This window comes from Xiphophorus maculatus, chromosome 21 (genome assembly GCF_002775205.1).
Source record: "Xiphophorus maculatus strain JP 163 A chromosome 21, X_maculatus-5.0-male, whole genome shotgun sequence".
Taxonomy (NCBI): Eukaryota; Metazoa; Chordata; class Actinopteri; order Cyprinodontiformes; family Poeciliidae; genus Xiphophorus; species Xiphophorus maculatus.
In genome coordinates, this window is record NC_036463.1 from 26,497,020 (window position 1) to 26,517,414 (window position 20,395).

General features: G+C 41.5%; 1 protein-coding gene across 3 annotated transcripts in view; it reads left to right on the forward strand.

The window, feature by feature from the left end:
• LOC102233534 (disco-interacting protein 2 homolog C-like) overlaps nucleotides 1–20,395 on the forward strand; it is a 56,771-nt gene that overhangs the window by 266 nt on the left and 36,110 nt on the right. Inside the window, exons 2-5 of one of the 3 annotated variants that reach the window (XM_023326394.1) lie at nucleotides 14,918–14,980; nucleotides 15,480–15,605; nucleotides 16,563–16,688; nucleotides 19,718–20,008. In XM_023326394.1, the coding sequence (XP_023182162.1) occupies nucleotides 14,918–14,980; nucleotides 15,480–15,605; nucleotides 16,563–16,688; nucleotides 19,718–20,008 (606 nt within the window). The remainder of the gene's footprint in view (nucleotides 1–14,917; nucleotides 14,981–15,479; nucleotides 15,606–16,562; nucleotides 16,689–19,717; nucleotides 20,009–20,395) is intronic. The other 2 variants (XM_023326395.1, XM_023326396.1) reach the window with 2 other exon arrangements.

Genomic DNA, 20,395 nt, shown 5'->3' on the forward strand with positions numbered 1-20,395 from the left:
CCTCCTCCTCTTCCTCCCGCTCCTCCCATCCAGATGTTTGTCAGCCGGAGGAACCGGCCTGAGCAGCTCCGTGCTGCCCGGGGAGGGTGAGGGCAGAGCGGGATCCGGCTGCTGGGTTGGGCCGCTGCACTTTGTCTCAGCCGCGGTGCCGCTTTTAGGGAAACACCGCGTTGTTCTGCCGGTTCCGATCCAAAAACAGAGCCGTGCTGTGACCTTGAGATGTTGACACAAGCAGCCTGGCCTACCTGACTGACTGACTGCGTGAGTGTGTGTGTGCGGGCGTGTGTGTGTGTGTGTGTGTGTGTGTGTGTGTGTGTGGTCGGTTTTAATAATAGCTTTGCGGTGCGACGCTGCGTGACACCGCAGCACACAGAGGCTCCCCGGCTCCGGGCGCCCCGTCCTCTCCCTGTGCGTGTTTTTCTGGGCCTGCGGAGCTGGAGGGTGAGGAGCAGGATGCTCCTTCTCTCCCTGGATTGTGAGTTTAACCCACATCCGAGCTCAGATTTTCTTCCTGACCGGCTTATATAATGGGAATCACATATTTTATTCATATCTGCTCATGTGAAATTCACATTCTTCACCTAAAATTCTCCTTTTATTTTGGAGAAACATCCTGACAGCAAGCTGCAGCTAAATCTGCAGCTGTTTTGCTAAAAAAACAAAACAATCTTTCCAATATGTTTATTGCAAACTCTGGAATGAATGCTGAATTATTTATCATGGAAAGGTTGACACACAATCAGGACTCTTCTTTTTTTGAGATCTCCTGAGGTGAAGTGGACCTCCAGAACCAGCTCGGTCCCGACGCTCAGGTGTTTTTTTCTGCTGCTGATCTCTGAGGGAGACTGAGCAATCGGTTACCAAATGAGACCAAGCTGTTTTAATATAGGGCAGCGTTTCAGAGGATTAACCAAAAGGCCGTGACTTTTAAAAAAATTATAAATGGTTTTATTTTAAAACTGTCTGGGCAGCATGCCGGTTGCTCCTGATGTAAACAGGGTTGTTGTTGATGTTTTTCATAAAATTACCTTCTTTTTCCATGTTTATCAAAACTGGAAAGAATATCTTTGAGTTCAATGAGCAGATATTGTGATTTTAAACTCAGTTAAATAGTACATTTTATACTTTTATGACTAGATGACTAGACTAAATGTCTAGAAAAACAAAGATCAGTAATAAACACTATAGTTACTAGTAAATAAAAAAGCTAACTAGAGCTATTTTAAAGCTTTTATAGTTTAACAAAACCAAGAAAAAAAAGCAGAGATGCACCAATTTGTGGTTATTGGGGAGATAAAATGATTCAGCTGTTTTTAGGATCTTACATTAGCTAAAGAAGTGTGTTACAAATAGGAATGTTTCAAAAGCAGTGTTTGTATTAGTGGGACTATAACTGCTGTGACACACAGTTACAGCGATATACTAGCTAAAAAAGTTAGTAAATAACTCTTCTCTTCACATTTGCTATCAGAATACTAACAAAATATCGTGATAAAGTCCTTATCGCCCACCTCTAAAGCCGTCAACAATAATAATAACACCTAGTTTCTAGGTTTCTCAAAGGCCAACAGTTACAAATCCAGTTTGTTCCAAATCATCATTTAAATCAGGAGCGGAGGTGATGCCACACTGTGTGAGAGAGCAGTCGCTGTAAAACTTTTCACTTTTTAAACTGTCTCTGATCACATAAAGCTTGGATTCTTGACTTGATTGACTCACCTGTATAAAAAACTCCCAGAATTCCTCTGTTTTACTGCAGTCAGGAAGACGTTTAGTGAGTTTGCCTTCCGGGTTTCTGTGAAAATGTGGGAACTTTAGTCAGACTGAGCTGAGCAGAGCTGGGTGGTGGTCTGGTTCTTCTTTTCTTGGTGTTGATTTAATAACAGTGCTGCAGTGATGCAGGAACAAACCGGTCGGAGTTTTACCAGCCCATGTTTACGTTCTGAGTTATCAGTTTTGATTCCTAAAGGAAATCCAGAGCAGTGATCTGATCGTTAATCATTTTGAAAAATTAAAGCTCTCAGACAGACTCTGAAAAACAGCGAGGTTCTGTCAGACTGTATTTGTCTTTGGTTCAGGGTGGATAATATTAGCACCACACAGGAATGTGTGGATTGTAATATTTCAGATGTCGTTGATCTGCGCCCTGCACAGCGTTTCCAGGCTCGACCAGTTCTACGGATTCCTGCGGCCCAGTTGGTCCTGACCTCATTTAGGCAACAGTAGCTCAGCTGCTACAGAAAATACTCCAATCATTTGTTGTGTTTGAAGACCTTTGTTGATATTTTTGGGTTGAATTTTTGGATGTTCGGACAAATATTCCTTCTGGTTTTAGATGCTGTGCAGACAGGAAGAAATTTTGCTTTTACTTTTTTACAACTGGAAGGAGCTGATTAGTATCTAAAAACTTCAAATAATACCTGAACTACAACTTCAAATCCCAGAAACGTTGAAAAAGAGCAGAGAGAGAAGGAGGAAGTTCAAACCGTCTCTTCCCCTCCTGTCTGGCTGTCTGGTTGTCTCCAACCAGACAGCCAGACAGAAAATTAAAAAGCAAAAGCAAAGGAGGAGGATTAGCAGAGCTTGTTGCCACATATTAAGCCACTAGCATGTCAAGACAGTTGTACAGTTTTCAGTCAGAGGCCTCTTGAGATTTGTTGCAAGACTGACTGCTACTGGAGAACCTTCCTGTCAACAGCTGTTTTTACTAATTGAAAAATAGATAAATCAATTTTATCAATAATCAAATTTTCTATTTTTGAAGATTTAATTTTTTTAAATGGATTTTTTTATTTCACCAATGCTCTCCTTGAGTCTTCAGAGTGATGTAAGTGCACCCGGGGTGGCCATCTTGTTTGAAAAGCATTTTTTACGGCTTGTCAACTCGCTGAAGGAAAGGTTGAAATAAAAGCCATTTTTTAAAGATATTTTCTCTCATTTGGATCTTTTTTCAAGGAACAAAGCGAGGAAAAAGAATGGCAGATTTATTTGTAAGCCGTATCGCCCAGTCCTGGTTTGAAATGTCCATAGAGGTCAAGTTTGTCTCTGCTTATGAAGCTAAAGGAAAAGGAGGCAAATAAAAGTGATTAGTCAGTTTAGTAACTCAGAGCAGAATCACCTCATCTCATCCGTTAGTCATGGAAAATATGTAACATTTCATCACAATAACAAACTTCGGTGTGTTATTGGGAATTTGTACGATTGATACGACTGAAGTAAAACGACTGTGAAAGGGAATCTGAAAGCTGCCGGTATACATGCGGATTACCTTAAAAATCACAACGACACAATAATAACATGACTTTAATCTAAGCCAACATGGCAACCTGAACGCAGCTTTATTGGGTTTAAAACAGGAAACCTCCAGATCAACTGTCTGCATGCAGGTTTTGACAAACTTTAGTGTTTTATCTAATAAAATCCAGCCTGTAGAAGATGAGAGCTGCAGATCGGTGCGGTTGTCTGTCAGATTTGATGGGTTGAGCTACAGTGTTTGACTCCAACCTGGCAGATAATCGGCGCTCCACCTGTTTATTAGATAAACTGAGCAATCAGCCGACTCTCCGCCGCTGAATCCCGTCTCCTCCAGCGCCTTTCTGTGACCTCCAGCCATTAAAAGTCAATATTCTTCAGCGTCTCAGAGCATTTTGCTCCTGCAGCATTACAGATCAGACCAAACTGTGATCTCTGACATGTCCTACACACCTTGAAGTATCCATTCCAGTTTTATGTGATGAAGCTCAAAGACCTTCTGGAAAGTTTTTCTTATTTGTCCCATAAAAACCTGCAGCTTTATCCAGGGAAAACCAACTGAGACCAGACAGAACAATAAAAAGAAATAATCTAATATTTAATCAGTAAAGTGTGAAACCTGCAGCCTGTGTAGTTTATAACTGGACATTCATAATCAACCTGTTCGTGATTCTGGTGTTTCACCTCTGACCTTCTGCAGCGCTGCAGATTGAGAGTTTTCTTCGTTAGAGATGCAGCCCTGCTTTGCTCCGCATGTGAGCCTGCATGCGACGCAGCGATGCTCATCATGTGAGCCTGCATGCGACGCAGCGATGCTCATCATGTGGCCTGCAGCGTTGCGTTTCAGGTCAGCTCTGTTTCTGTGGAGCTGGGATCATTTATGGCGTCTTTCATAATCCCTGATTACTTCCTGTGTGTCGTGGTTCTGTCAGCAGGCTGCTGGGTTTGGGAAGCAAATTTAACCAAAATAAACAACTTTTATTATAATTTTACAGCTGTTTGAAAAAGTTAGACTTTTTAATATTAGTCTGAGGTGTTTGAGACTGAGGCAGACTACAAACCTGATCCAGTTCCACTGGTTCTGTCAGGAGGAATGGACCAGAACTCAGCAAACTGTCAGGGGAAGCTTGTATCATTTTAAAGGCGACGCTGCCGAATACTGAGGAAATGTATGTAAACTTCTGGTCTTGAAGATGTTAAATAAATGACTTTTAGCAAATGGAAGTAAAGTAAGAGAGGTTTGGTCTGAATTAACTGTATGTAAATGTCTGGTTTCATCTGTATATTTAGATCATGAGACGTATTTTTCAGTTTGATTAAATTATGTGATGGAAATATTCAGGTTCAAATATTAAGATTTTTTTATTCTGGGCTAAAGTGTCCATTGACTATAAAATTGGTCAGATATATGACCATGAAGGTTCCTCCGTTAGCGGACAGTGGAGGCCCAACGTTCCTCCGTTAGCGGACAGCGGAGGATGAAGGTTCCTCCGTTAGCGGACAGCAGAGGATGAAGGTTCCTCCGTTAGCAGACAGCGAAGGCCCAATGTTCCTCCGTTAGCGCACAGCGGAGGATGAACGTTCCTCCGTTAGCGGACAGCGGAGGATGAAGGTTCCTCCGTTAGCGCACAGCGGAGGATGAAGGTTCCTCCGTTAGCGCACAGCGGAGGATGAAGGTTCCTCCGTTAACGCACAGCGGAGGATGAAGGTTCCTCCGTTAGCGCACAGCGGAGGATGAAGGTTCCTCCGTTAACGCACAGCGGAGGATGAAGGTTCCTCCGTTAGCTGTTAGCGGAGGATGAACGTTTCTCCGTTAGCGGACAGTGGAGGATGAACGTTCCTCCGTTAGCGGACAGTGGAGGATGAAGGTTCCTCTGTTAGCGGTTAGCGGAGGATGAACGTTCCTCCGTTAGCGGTTAGCGGAGGATGAGGGTTCCTCTGTTAGCGGTTAGCGGAGGATGAACATTCCTCCGTTAGCGGACAGCGGAGGATGAAGGTTCCTCTGTTAGCGGTTAGCGGAGGAAACCGCGGCATGTTTCCATTTCTGAAGGCATTTGATCTGGTGACAGCTGGCTGACTGATGCGTCGGTGTGTTTTCAGAATGGAGACGCTGTCAGCGCTGGCTGCGCCGCCTGGTTACACTGACGTTCGTCTCCGTCGCCCCACTCCACACAAACACACTGTGGGCTGTGTAACTTCACTGCTCATGATTCTGCTGACGGTCCTCCGTCAGAAGGTCCAGAACCATGACAAGCCTGACCGCTCTGCTGAGGTTTAACGACTTTAGAGCGCCGTTGCATTTCTTACGTCCAGTTTGTGCAGCGTCACTTCATCAGACCTCACAGCCTCACTCAGCAGAAACAAAGAAGTCTGGCAGGAAATGTTTCTTCCTGTCAGCTTTTAAAGACGAACACATCCTCACCTCGGTTCAGATTAACAGATTCTAGATCCTCAATATGTCCATCATCAAACCCTAATCATCCAAAAAATAGTTTACTGATTGATCATATCTTTTGTTTTTCTTTGAGATCTAATAGAAAAATTCTGATTTTGGTGATTTTCTTTCAGAAAATAATAACACATCCAAGCTAATTTATGCTCACTTTGTCTTAATGAAATTAAACAAACAGTCTCAAGTTTTTAAAAGAAAAGGCTAAGACACGTCCTAAAAGATAAAAAGTCCAAGTAGTAAAACTCTAAATTACCATGGCGACATTTTGTTTTTATCGTTTCAACTGGCAGCTGAATAACTGGGCCTTTATTTTTGGTCTAGTTTTGATATTGTGGTACCGGTACATCTTCATGTATTGCTCATGTCAAGGTACAAATCTCTACAGCACAAGTCTAAGTCAAATCTGAAGCTTTAATTTTTGCAACTTCAGTGCAATTTGATCTGTAATATCAAAGTCGAGTCACCATCTTTAGTTAAAACCCTAAATGATCGTAGTGACATCATTTTTTTATCGTTTTAAGTGACTACTGTACTGGATAACTGGTTTTCTATTTCTGCCCATTAAGAACCAATTAATTCAGTGAATATGATCGAAACTTGTGTTTGAGGATATAAATGTTTATGTTGCTGTGAGATCCGCAGCTTTTAATTGGGTCAGAGTGAAAAACGTGAGAGCGGAGCAGAGAGGCGTCACTCCTGCTGAAACATGCGTCTCTGTTTGGTACAAAGAGCAGCTTATGGACTTTATTCACTCCTGATCAACTGATTGTTTCTGATTATGATGAGACATTTGAATCAGAGATCAGCAGAGCTTGTGATTAAATGAAAATGTTTATTATTGAGATTAAAAAGGAAGCAGAACTGAAAACAAGAGGAACAAATTGATTTCTGGAGGCTCTTCAGGATCTTCACGATGTTTGCTGGTAAATTTCTGCCTCTATTTCTCACTGTTTAATTATGAACTTTGACCTTCCCCAAGGCGTTTAAGGCCAGCAGAGCTTTAGATGTTCTGGATTCTATGACTTCCTGAAAAATGGTTGATGTGCTGTTGAAGTAATTTTGCTCTGTGGAACTGGGTTAACTGGGATAGTAATACTGACTAACTGGAAATAATTCCTCTTATTAGTGGCGTCAGTTTTTTGTGTTGCTAGTCATTCTGGGTCTGGTTCTGTAGAACTGGGCAGCCGGTCCGCCTGCAGCCCAACACTCAGCACTAGGCGTTGACCAAGCCGCCACTGGATGACCTTACAGTACGACCTTGACCCAGTGCTCCAACTGGGCGCCCTGCTTCCTGTTCAGTGTTTGTTAATGGGCCGCCGGCTCGGCCAGGCCCAGATGGGTCGAGACGGGCCGCAGAGCTAAAGGACGCTGCACACGTGAGTGGGACCGCCCGGGGTCTGCTGAGTGTGACACACGCAGCTGCTCAGAGGAGGCTGGGTGAGCCGGTCGCCATGGAGATGATGCGACGCACCGACGACTCGTTTCATTTTTATCAAACTTCCACATCTGGATCCTGCAGCTGCTTCTGGTTCCATGCTGTTCTTATGGAATATATTCTATAGAAGAAAAAATTCTACAGAGAATCACAATCATGGCAATCCTCTAAAATAGATTTCATAGTTGTAAATAAATGTTTTTGTTTGTTTACTGTCTTTTCCTCTTGTCAGTCTCATCATTCAGACAGATTTTCTAGACCGTTTCTGAATTACAAATGAATCGAATCGTCATCCTATAAATCAGAATTGAATCAAATCTCTAGACACTGAAAGATTTGTATCTGATATTCCATCATCTAAGTGATTCTGCTTATGAATTTCCAAACATTTGGATTTTTCTCTCCTCCCAACACGGCCTCAGAAACATTTGCTCCTGGTTGCTGCTGAGGACAGAAGTCGGAGGCTGGCTGAATAAGCCGCTCCATATGACCAGACGTGTTGCCTGTTTTCAGTACGTGACATTTTCAGCACACTCTGCTCCGACGCTGTGTATAATGAGCCATTTATTTTTACATTGGATGATAAATGTCAAGTTCCCGAGAATCACAGAGCAGTTCCAGCACGTATTAGAGCTCCAGGAAACCAAACAAACAAACGGGGCTTAAAGGAGGAGAAAACCAGAGCTGAAATGTGGCTTTGGAGAAAAATCAAACGGTCAGCTCTGTTTTCCTTCAGATAGCACTCAGCCATCTTTCTGGTAACAAACCATCCAGAATGTTAACCTTCTTATTTCCAATTCTTTGCTTTGTTTTGCTATTATCTGTCACACTTTGCAAGCCTTCTTGCTGCTTGACTGCCACCAATGATGAACCAAAGCTACGTTAGGCAGGCGGAGGATTGAGTAGAAAACACAAAATATTTAGTTTCTTAAATATTTATGTACATGCAGAATATGTCAATTTGCAATTTTCACCTTAGTATCAGCTGTCGTAACTCATAACATCCAGAAGGATCTCCAGTAGCAGTCAGTACTGCAACAAATCTGAAGAAGCCTGTGATTGAAGACTTGCCATATGCTAACAGCTCAATAGCAGAGACAATATTCCACAGTAACATTTATAGATTATTTTGTAACTTTCTTTTTATTTTGTGTTTAAGCGTCATTTACTATAACAGGATTTGTTTTTATTATTTCAGTGTAATGAATATGTATTATTTCTAACAATGACTTATTGATCTGTTTCATTGCATTAAATGTTGCTTATATTACGATAAACAACGTTTACAAGGCTGAAGGATTTTTTTGTCAATGTTTTATTCTCAGACCAGTCAGCCGTAAAAGTTGTGAGAAACACATTTCAAAACATAAAATGTTATTTTATTTTAGTTTGCCTGCTGTAGAAGACAGATACTATTACGCGTAGCTAAAAATTATTTTAGTTTAATCGAAAGAACTGATTAAAAATCATTCTACCGATTTTTCATTTAACCTTTTAAGTATTTTGTACAATGTTAGGAATACATTAACAGATCCAAATAAGCAAATAATTTAATTCCTTTTTTTATGAAAATAAACATTTTAGTGCTTAAAATGCACTAAAATGCATACCAGTAGTATTCTGCCAAGGTGTTTTTATTTTAAATGTAATATGTATGCATATATTGTACAGTTTGGGTTTAATTATAGCTCTGAGTATGATGTTTTTTCAGTAAATGGCGTTTTTTGAATCTGTGTACTCCAGTTTGTGATTAATTGATAACTATATTTGTTGACAATTATTTTATTGATCAATTCATCACAATTAATCTGATTAATCATTTCAGCTCTAGTCACAGGACATGATTAATAACAGTGATAAATGATCATATAGTGAATATAATAGTGAATTGAAACAGTTTTTTAGTTCATTTGTGCAGTGTGGTGCTGGAAAAGTTTGAAAACGTATCTTGAAAATGCTTGAAAAGTTCTTGAATTTTATAAACCATAAAAAATAAAGTCTGGATGTGTAAAAATCTTCCTCCTGGTTTTCACCTTCGCCTATGAGTTTAAAAGGTTGGAGCAGATTTAGGAAGTGGCTTCAAACAGGCTGAGAGCGAGTTCAGGATCAGAAGGGTGCCTGTCCCTTTAAGATAGAGCTGAGCAGAAAATCAGGCCTGATGGGTTTGCTGCAGAGAAACATCGCACACAGGTGTGTGTTTCGCCCAACAGAACAGCGTGTTCAGAGCTGAGCAGCCCTTTCCAGAAAAACTTCAGTCTGTAGCTGCTGCCATCCGTCCTCCACGCTGCGCTGTGTCATTAAAATCACTGAGCAGGAGGAGGAATTAATTAGCCTGCGGCAACGCACACACACACACACACACGCACCCACACACACACACACACACACACGGCCCAGATCATATTCATCCACCTTGGCAGGTACCGTCTGAGCACCTCTCTCATCTGATGCTCCAAATCCAAGATGGCCATCTCAGGCCTTCTCCAAGAGAACCGTTGCTAGGCAACACCCTCCCAGCTCTGCTGCGCTGCGCTGCGAGTGGAAGATGGCGTCTCCCCACGGACCTCGGGTGTGTTTGTAAGAGAGTAAAAAAGAGAAGAACAGAGAATGTTGTTCCACTGCGGCTGATCAGAGAGAAGAAGAAGCTGGAGGCATCTGTTGGTTTTATAGCACACAGACGAAGCTTACCGGCACCGATCAGAAGATTGGACCCAGATGTTCTGGCTGTTCTCCACCATCAGATTATCAACTCTTTATTTCCCTCTCTCTCCCCATTTGAGTTAAATCAATCCATTTGATTTGATTCTGGGTGATTAAAAACAGCGGAGGCTCGTTTTCTCTGCACTCTCTGTCGTCTGTGATTCAGCTGCAGACCGACACCTTTCAGTCATCACAGCCCTGCAGCGAATCTGCTTTATTTTCCCCTCATTCGTGTTTCTACTCACATATTTCCTCCCTGCACTCCAGAGACTCCCCACAGCTCAGCATATGTTATCCATGAAGTCAGCAGAGACGCTGCTCCGGTAGAAACCTACTTTACCACATCTGGTTCACTGAAGAGTTTACGGTAGAAGTCCGAGACATCACACTTCCCACACCGTGCTCAACAGATTGTGTGATGATCGTTTTAGGGTGCATTGTCACCAGCATTGTTTAGTCTAGTCCGTTTGAAAGTCCGGTTTGTTTGGAGAGCTGTGAATGTGTAATAAAACTCTGATGAAGACCTGAAAAGTGAAGTCCTACAAACCTCAGTCTGGGTTCATTTGAAGTGAACTCTGGTGCGGTTTCAATGCATATGCAAACACTAAGCGGACCGCAGACAGCTCCAAAAGCAGGAAGTGGACTACAGCGCAGGGCATTCTGGGTAAATCCAACCAAAACAAACGCTAGCCTAGCGCTATTGGGAGAAATGGCTCCTGGTCTTTACCAAAAACAAAAGAGAAATCCTCCAACTTCTGAAATCTGAGGCTACTACATTTTTATTTACATTTGATAAAGAAAGAAGTTACTCTCAGAGTCTTCAGAGGTTTCCTTCAGTAGTTCTTGGTGCAGCGCCCCCACTGGCGAGGAGGGGAACAGGTTGCTCAAATGGTTTGGTTTGTTTAACTCAGTGCAGCGATAAAGAGAATCGCAGCAGCTGAAAATGTAACAAATGTTGTGACTTTGGTTGCCAGACTATCAGGTGTAAAAAAATCCTTAGTGAAACATCCTAAGTGGTAGTTTTTCTCCTTTAAGCCCTTCCAGACAGCCATACATGTTCATTCTTCTTCACCTCTCCTGTCAGAACATTTAACCTGCTAACTGCAGAGTCTAAGATGGAGCTTGTGAGTTTTTTAGTTAACTCTCTGAAACTTGCACGGGCTGATCATGGTGGACTTCCTGGGAAGACTTACAGCTGCAGAATGACGTCAAATAGTTTGGAAATGTGCTTAATATACCTTCCAAAACTGATGTCAAGCAGCAGTTTCTGCTCTAAAGCTCACTGCTGGTGTCTTTCTGGTTTGGCATTGAACTCTGCAGGCCAGCAAACTGGAAAAAGAGCAGCTTTATGGACCCGTCTCACTGATGATCCGCAGCACCTGGTCGCTAATAAATTCTGCATCTTTACATAGAAGTTAGGTCAGCAGGGTGTCTGTGAATCTTTAAAAAGTCTTAAATTCATTTTAAAAATGTAAGTTGATCTTGAATTTGTTAATCACATCTTAAATTTTGTCGTGGCAGAACAATTTCATCATTTTTTTTCTCACAGGACAGGTTAAACTTTGAGTGATGCGCAGGCATCTTCATTGCGTTTGTGACTCGAGGCCATTGAGGCTACTGCTAACTAGCTGCTGATATACTATTGCTAGCTAGCTTTGTAGCGTCACCAGTCTTTTCTAGTCTCTTACATTTTCTTCATAATAGTCTTGAAAAAGTTTTAAGAGTTGCTGAAAGCTCAAAAGTAAAACCCTGTTCAGATTATAATAATGTATTTTTATTATTTGCTGAATCATCTGTAGGAGGGAGTGTTTCTTTTCCTCATGACTGTAAACTCTTTAGTGTGAAGAAGCTGTTGTTAGTCTTGCTGTCTGCAGAAAGATTCGACCCAGCAGTGATTTATTCTTGTTTTCTTTGTTCACCTGAACCCAGACGGATTGTCCTCCAGAACCCGTCCCAGTCTAACTGCTGACATGTTCCTTCATTACTGGTTTGTTTGGGTCGGGTTCCACATAAATCATCCTGCTGTAGGAAACACCCACTGCAGCTCTGGAGCAGGGCTGAAAATACTCCACACAGATGCTCCTTCTGCTCGGTTTAGCAACATTTGCTGAAGCTGTTTATCTTGTTTAATTTTAGAAAACTGTGTGTCAAAACACAAGATATTAAAAAGGTTGAGGAGAAGTGAATGACCGCCTGTGTTCTGGTAGTTTGTCTGCGTTTCACGACTCAGAAAAATAGCTTAGCGAGTGGAAAACATCCATCGTTTTACTGCAAGTACAAATTATTCCCCATTTTCTCCTGTTATTGGGAAAACTGTAAAGCATGAAGTTACACATCTTCTGTTTACTTTCCCTGACCTTCCAAAGAATAATCAATAATCAGCAACTGGAGAGGCAGTTTAACATTTAATTGGGGTAAACCAGGAAGTATCAGCAGAAATTAGCGGTGCTGTGCAGACCGTAGGGTGCGATTGATAGCTGGTGATTGTGTTGGTTTGGTGTAAGGTTGCCATGGCAGTGAAGACCCCCCTCAGGGACTGTAATGAACCCCTCACCTTCCCTGTCACCCACCGACCTCTGTGTCTGTCCACTGTCATGGCCGCCCTCGGTTTGATGACATGGGCGCTGATGTCGTCGTCTCTTTGGTTGCAGAGCGCCGTTTAGCTCATGTAGCTCCTTGGGTTTCCTCGCTAAGACTGATGGAGGAAACTTCTGCTCTGTGAGGTAGTTAATCCTGGACTGAGTCTTTCACACGTCTCCACAGTCCTTAGGAAAACCTGCCTGCCATCACCCTAATCTCTAGTTTTCTCCAGGTTCTCTAATCAAGTCCTGATTCTGGCTGAGAGGCTCTGAAATGTTAATATGACGTCCAGTCAGAAGAAAGATGTTGGCAAAATTAATATGGCTTTAAACCACAAATGTGGAAAAGCAGCATTCAGCTTCTATGCACCACAAATCTGGAACAAACTTCCAGAAAACTGCAAAACAGCTGAAACATGGAGTGCCTTTAAATATAGACTAAAAACCCACCTGGTTAGAGCTGCTTTTGAAAAAATGAACGATGTCACTTGACTAAAAGTTTCGATTGTTGCCTGTGTGTCCTATGACTTTGTATTTCTGTGTTTTTATAAAAATCGCTTTGAGAGGCCTTGTTGCTGAAATGTGCTACACAAATAACATTTTATTAGATTTTTTAAAAATCTGCCAGAAGCAGGAATAATTTCAGGCTCAACTATACTGCATGTTATGTACAATATGCACAAGACATTATGCAAGGTCCTATAAATATGAAGATACATTTATTCAAACAAACATAAAACTAAAATACTGGAGTTAACTGATGTTTATAGCCAACATGATTGATGACACTGATAAATAACAGCAGCTCTACACAAGACCCATTTCTTTTTTGGAACAATAAAATATGTTTTATTTATGCATTATTGCTCCTTTGGCAAACAACATATTTAATATTTTGACTTTGATGAAGAGAAGAGCTGGAAAATGTGTGTTAGTTGCAACTAATATTTTATTTTATTCTCTGTTTTTCCCAGTGTCATAAAAATGGTCAACAAAGCTCAAATTAGGACTGAATTTCGAAAGAAATTGGAGTTTTTGGTGGAGCGTTTGGTAGTGCTGTTGCCTTGCAGAAAGGAGATCCTGGGTTTGAATCCTGGTTCGCGCCTTCACTTCCATTTTTATGAGTTTATGTGTTTGCTCTCATGTATGGATCCATACGTCCTCTGGGTTCTGTTTGGGGAGCACTTTGTTACTCCGTGTCTCAGAAGGCCGGACATAAATGAATCATAAACGATCCGGCCAGGAGAGACGATCCGTCACTGCAGCTCCTGTTGGACGCTGAACCAACAAACTCATGTTGGAGTCGTGAACAATGCCTGAAACATCCCTGCAGGTTCTGGTAGAACCCAGAACTCTGACAGCAAAACCAAAGAAGTCCAGAGCTTTAGGTCACAAACTGACTTTCTCCTATAGAGAGCAGATTTCACTGTTCCATGAATTGTCCCAAGTCATCCAGGAACAAATCAACCACTGACCACCACAATGTTTGACTGTTGTGTTGTTTTATTTTCTGAAACCGGCAGTTTTACAGTAACTGCAACCCGATCTACACCTTCCAAGTCTCAGGGATCTTCAACATGATTTCTGGAAAGCGTTTATAGTTCAGCAGTGGCTTCAGTCTTTTTTACATCATGAACGCTAACCTTAGTGAGCTTCAGATGTGGTTCTGGGTTATTTTGTGATTTGTTGGAAAGTTTTAGACTTGTTGCTGTTGTAAACTTTGTTGGTCGGCCATTCCTGGGAAGGTTCCCCACTGTCCACAAATCAGTCGATGGAAACATGCAGACTTACATTTTTTAAAGTTTGCTCAAAATCCACATGATAGTTGGATGGAAACATAGCTCATTTTGTTTTTCATCAGTTCTTGAGTTTTGCTTTTAGATTCAGAACTGATGTGTTGGTTCTGGGATATTTTAGCCTACTTCCTATCGCCAGACAGGCTCTGTTTAAGTGATTTATTGATTCTTTGGCTCTATTTAAGTGATTTATTGATTCTTTGGCTCTATTTAAGTGATTTATTGATTCTTTGCACGGAGCATCAATCAGTTGTGGTTGTTTCTAGTGAAACTGGACCAAAACCATGCGGTTAATCACATTTATTTCACGATTTAGCTGAGGGGGGAACCATATTTTCACATTTATAAATTTAACGACTGCTATTTGTTTTTACTCAGGTTATCTTTGTTTGAATGTTAAATTTGCTATATTTCAGATAAGAGGATGGTGATCTGGTTATGATTTATGTCTTGTTTTTCCATTCTTCATTTTCATTATCATGCATCGCTTCATCTCATCTTGTTTTCTTTATGTTCACATTTTTCTCTTTGATTAACAGTCAGATAAAGACGTTGAAGACTGGGAGAGACAGAAAAGGCTGCAGTGATTATCCTAAAACAAAAAGATGATCATCTGTGCAACCAAAACATATCTGATGAAAGCAGAAGCGTCGCTCGCAGCCAGACTGCCTCTCTCACTCTCTGCCTATCTATCTGTTCACAGGGGACATCACTCAGAAGGGTTATGAGAAGAAGAGGTCCAAGCTGATCAGGGCATATGCTGGAGGTAATTTAGCAACCTCTGACCCCCTCCACACACCCGCTTCGCCCACTCAGCTGAAATATTCCCATAGCGCTGCTAGAGTATCGATCTGCTATCAGGAGGAATACAGTAGTCTGAACACTGTACTCTATTGATGGAGTCTTGAGCCGCCATTAGTGGATGTAGGTTAGGATTCCCTGGAGCTCAGCTTGGGCCTGCTCCTCTGAATCAGTCGCTGATCAGGCTGCAGTCGCTCCCTGTCTCTAAAGCACACACACATCACACACACCAGGGTAAGCTTTGGGTCGAGGGATGAGATGTTCTGTTGCAGAGCAGAGATGCAATAACTGCATGTTTCTGGTTTTATGTTGGTTATTTTGGGTTATGAAGTCAGAAAAATAAAATTTTTCTGCCGTTTCAAATCACCTCCATGTTTCTGTTTTTCCTTTATTGCGCTCTTATCTGTTGCTTTCATGTGCATATACATGTTGTTCCTGTAAAAACCCGTCCGTGTGTCCACAAGCTTTTCTGCCTGCTTTTGTAGGTATGGAGGGGCCCATGTCTCATCGGGCCCCGCTCGGCCCCCCGGCCGCCGCCCGCTTCCACCGGCGGAGAACGTCCGGAACCAGAGACGAGCGCTACCGATCAGGTACGGGGGAGCCCGCCTGATCCACGCTTCGTCCCAGAGAAACACCAGCTGCACCGTTTTATTGTGGTTTTCACAAACTGAGAGCAACACCTTGGAAATCTTTCACACTCTGTCTGCAGTCAGACGTGTCTGGGTTTCCCCAGAAATCCTGCTAAACCTGCTGGAAGAGGCGCAGAGACGGGCCACCAGTGGAGTTTTTGTGTTAAAAAATGTTAAAACTTTACAGAAAATATGAAAATATATGTTATAGGAAGAAAGTATTGACAATACTTAAGAAAAATGCTAACACAGAAAAATACAATTAAAATAAATAATTGCACTAATCAGCCAGTGGATCTCAAAGCAAGCTTAACTAAGTATTCCTTGGGTAAAAAACAAAGTTTTTATTATGTTAAGTTTTCAGGTTTTTTCAGAAATTCTAACGTTTTGTTTAGTCTGGTTTAGTGCAGTACTGGGATTAGCTGGTTGTGACCTTTCCAAGTGAATATCAACTTTTTCCCCAGAAAACTTGCTAAGCCTGGTGGTTGGGTGCGAGGGCAGTCATCCATCCAGCAGCCCGTCATGTTTTTGGGTTAAAAAATGTTTACAGTTGACAGGAATTTTGAAATTATTGGAAGATTAATATCTGAACAAATTCACTCTGAGAGAAGCCTGCAAGATGCTAAAGGACGTCTTATTAGCAGAATATAGAAAAAGTTTTGTGCATTTTTGTAGTAGAAACGAAGCTTCTGTAGCCAACATGTCAAAATTAAAAGGTAGGTTCAGGCTACATCAGAAGACTTACTTACGTTATCTTACTCTTATTTAGTGTTTCTGTCTGTCCTGCTAAAAATGAACATAACATAAACACAAAAACAGATGAAAATTAGCTCAGAGTTGGTAACTTGAAAACGACAAACAGGCTAAAGGTCGTCCTGTGTGTCCATAGACGTGTGACTTCCTGTCTTTGTTCCTCAGACGTCCACACTGAGGCGGTCCAGGCCGTGTTGGCGCGACACGTAGAGAGGAAGATGGCGGTGCCCATGCCTTCCAAACGGCGCTCCCTGGTGGTCCAGACCTCCATGGACGCTTACACGCCTCCAGGTGACAGCGCACAAACAAAACCTGCTCTCACTACACCAGGTCATCTCCCAGGCAGACTCAAGGTTTTTCTCTGATCCACCTCATAGAGATGCTAACGTTAGCTGTGACGTTAGCAGCTCATATTGAATGAGTAGCGTCTCCTGACTCCACCAGAGAAGCAGCCCTGTGCTCAGACAGGATTCTCTGCTTTCTCAGACGGCTCTGACAGAGGAACGCTCATCCCACCCAAAACTGCAACCAGGCACATTCTCTGTGGCGTGTAAAACCCACGGAGGGATTTACAGAGAAACCGGCCGCAGGTTTCTCTGAACCCTGTAAAAGCTGAACCCTGTCACCTTCTGCAGCATTTCTGCTGAGAGACGGTCCAGAAAACGGCCAGCGCAGCTGACCTTTACCTCACTCATCAGCTCATTAGATCATCCATAACCACAGTTGATGGAATAACTTTGGTTTTGATTGAATCTTAATGAAGGAAATATAATAAGTTTGTTCCATTGTAATTTGCTCCTTAACCTTTGAGAACATGGCTAAGTAGAGCTGACGTGTCCCTGAACGCATCATGTCGTGTTTTTCCACCGTTCTGACAACACTTAGTTAAATGTCTGCACACAGCGGCTCTCACCAGGCCTTATCGGCTGCTCTCACAATTATCTGCTGTTCAGAGCAGGAAATTCAGCCGCCTGAAGCATGTTGGACCCAAATTGGTTCTTGTGGCTGTTTCACTGACAAGCCACAAGATCCGATTCACTAATTACTGACATTTGGTGTCTCTGAGCTGCTGAGCTTTTTGCCTCAGTCACTGAAAGGTCACAGTACTGCAACGGCAAATTTGTCTTATTGGAAATCTTTTTCTTTCCGGACTTTTGCATTTATAATCTCCATAGTCTAGATAATTATAAGTTAATTCCTTGTTTGGAAGCTGAAATATTTTGTTTTCTGGCCCTAAACTGTTGCTTGTCCCTAAACTGGTTGGTGTGGAGAGATGTGAATTTGTAATCAAACCAAAACCAAATTCTGGTCCGCCTACAAACCTCTGTCTGTTTGGTTGAAGTGAACTCTGGTCCAGTTTGAATGTTTATGTGAACAAAAAGCAGAGTGGAGACCGCTCCAAAAGCAGGAAGTGGACGACAGCGCGCGGCATTTTGGGTAAATGTAACCAAAACAAGCTTGCTAGCCTAGTGCTAGCAGGAGAAATGGCTTGTTGTCTTTTACCAAAGACAAAACAGAAATCCTCCAACCGGTACAATCGGACGCAGCTTTGCTTTTGTTTGCATTTAGTGAAGATGGAAGTTGCACTCAGTGTCTTCAGAGGGGTTCATGTTGTTTCCTTCAGTGGTTGTTGGTGCAGCGCCCCTACAGGTAAGGAAGGGAACAAGTTTCTCAAATCGTTTGGTGGGTTTGACTCAGCAGGGAGAAAACAAATCGCAGCAGCTGGAAATGGAACGAATGTTGCAGCTTCCAGTTTACCGGATTATCAGGTGTGAAAAAAACGCTAATTGTAAAGATGTGTGTTTCAATAAATGAATCTTTTTTTGCAGCTGCAGAATTTCACAATGAAAAGATTTTTAAAAATCAAAATTTTAATTAGCGTTAATTTATTCTGTGAGTGGAAAATAACATTAAGAAAATTTTTTTTATAAATATGACAGATTTCAAAAAGTTGTATAAAATAAGTTTAATGAAGATTTTTTATAAAAATATTTTAAGTTGATCAGATTTCCTTGTGGGGCAAGATGCCAATTTCTCTTCTTCAAAACTGGAAAGAAAAGAGAACATGTCACTCTAATATGGCAGATATGTTGTAACTACTTATCTTAACGTCTCTATGTCACAGTCTGGGCAATAATTATGTGAAAATATGAAGGGATCTAGAGTTAGTTTTGTGTTTGTTCAGTAGGTCGAGCTTTTTGGCAGCAAACACTTTAGAAAAAGCAACTCAGGCTCACTGTAAGGTGGGAAATCTGTGATGCTGTGGGCCTGTCAATAAACGTACAATTACAGGTTGGGATTTTTATTGCTGCTTTAATAAATGATTTTATTGTTGTACATCTTAATCAGGGATGTGAAGCGTTAGGCCAGCAGGAACATTATGTTTCATTTTCTGGAAACTGCCATCAGGAATATTTTGTTTTTTCTCATGAAGTTTGGCAGGAATGGAGGGATTTTCACCTTCGTTTCTAACGTTTCGTGTTCCCGCCTGCTCTGGAACATTGAGCCTGTCCTAAAACAAAAAGTCTCAGCTGCTTTGATCCAAGCACAGAAACAAAAATCCAAGAAAAAACAGGACCATAGAAATCCAAAGCAGCAAATCAATACGGTTGTTCTTCCTCCTCAGATACTCAGCCACAGAGGAACTAAAACCAAAAATATATCATTTCACCCCACAGATTTAACAATACATTTAAAACAATCATCCCTTCTTTGTAGAAGTTTTTATTAATTAACTACATAAAAGTTTTAATGGGTGAAAAATTTTAATAGCTTCTATTTTTTAAATTTTTTATATACAAAGATTTTGACCAGAACCTTTGTATTCACATGTTCCTGGTACACCTGTTTATCTGACGCACAAGCAACATTCACAAACAGCAGCAACGGACAACAGCATATATATTGCCTAAATAGAATAATTGATTTATTTAATAATTTTGCAGCAAAAAGTGTTTTTGAATTTAAAATATTGCTTTTTTTGTTGAGGTATGGTTTTTGATTAAAATGTGATTAATTAATTAAAGTCTGCAGTCAAATCAATTAAACAATTGAATTGAGTTCCATCACTAGTTTTTAATTTCATTTAGATGTATTGTTGCATTGGCTTGTTTCATAATTGGTTACTGTATTATTACATTAACAAATAAAAACACTGTATTTTTGTGTTTTTATGGTATAAAACACTTTGATCTGGCATGTTGCTATAAAAATAAAATTGACTAAGCAGGTAAAAGAGTTTTTCTTTCCTTAACTTTTCCTGTCATGTTGAATGTTTTGGTATTTGCTGTGTAAAGTAACATCCTCCCATGACTCTCCAGGGCTGTCGCCGCTGTGCTCTGACTCGTCGTCGGGCTCAGAGGAGGAGGCGGGTCCGGGCGACGACATGACGGGCATGGAGCACTGGATGAGCCGGCCCTCCCAGCTCGGCCCCGCCCACCTGGGCTCCACCTCCTCGTCGTCGTCGTCCACGCAGAGCGGAGGCAGCGGGAACGCCGGGCGGCTGGCCGACTCGCTGGCGCACACGCACATCGCGCACCTGGCGCACCTGGGCCACCCTCACCTGGGCCAGCCGCACCACCAGCAGAGCCTGCTGTCACAGTCGCATCACGGTTAGAACGTTAGCCTGTGACCGGCTGAAACGCCATGAAAGCCTAAAACTTAAATATATATATATATAAAGCAGTATATTTCCGGCAAAATTAATCTCAGAAATTTTTAGATTAATTTCCGAAATTTCCTAAAAAAAACTTGGGCATTACTGAGTTTCAAAAATCACATTTTTTCTTTAATTTTTGCTTTCATCCAAGGTTCATCTAAGTTTTTTGGTGGAAATTTACATATTTTTTTCTGTCTGCAGTGGCCCTAATTCTCAGATAAATTTTTTTTTTTTATAACTCAAATTCTTTTATTTTTCAGCTTTATTTGGTGAAAACTCCTTGAGAAAGCACAAATTAAAACTGTTTTAATCAAAAGCCACAAAATAAAATGAAGAAAAT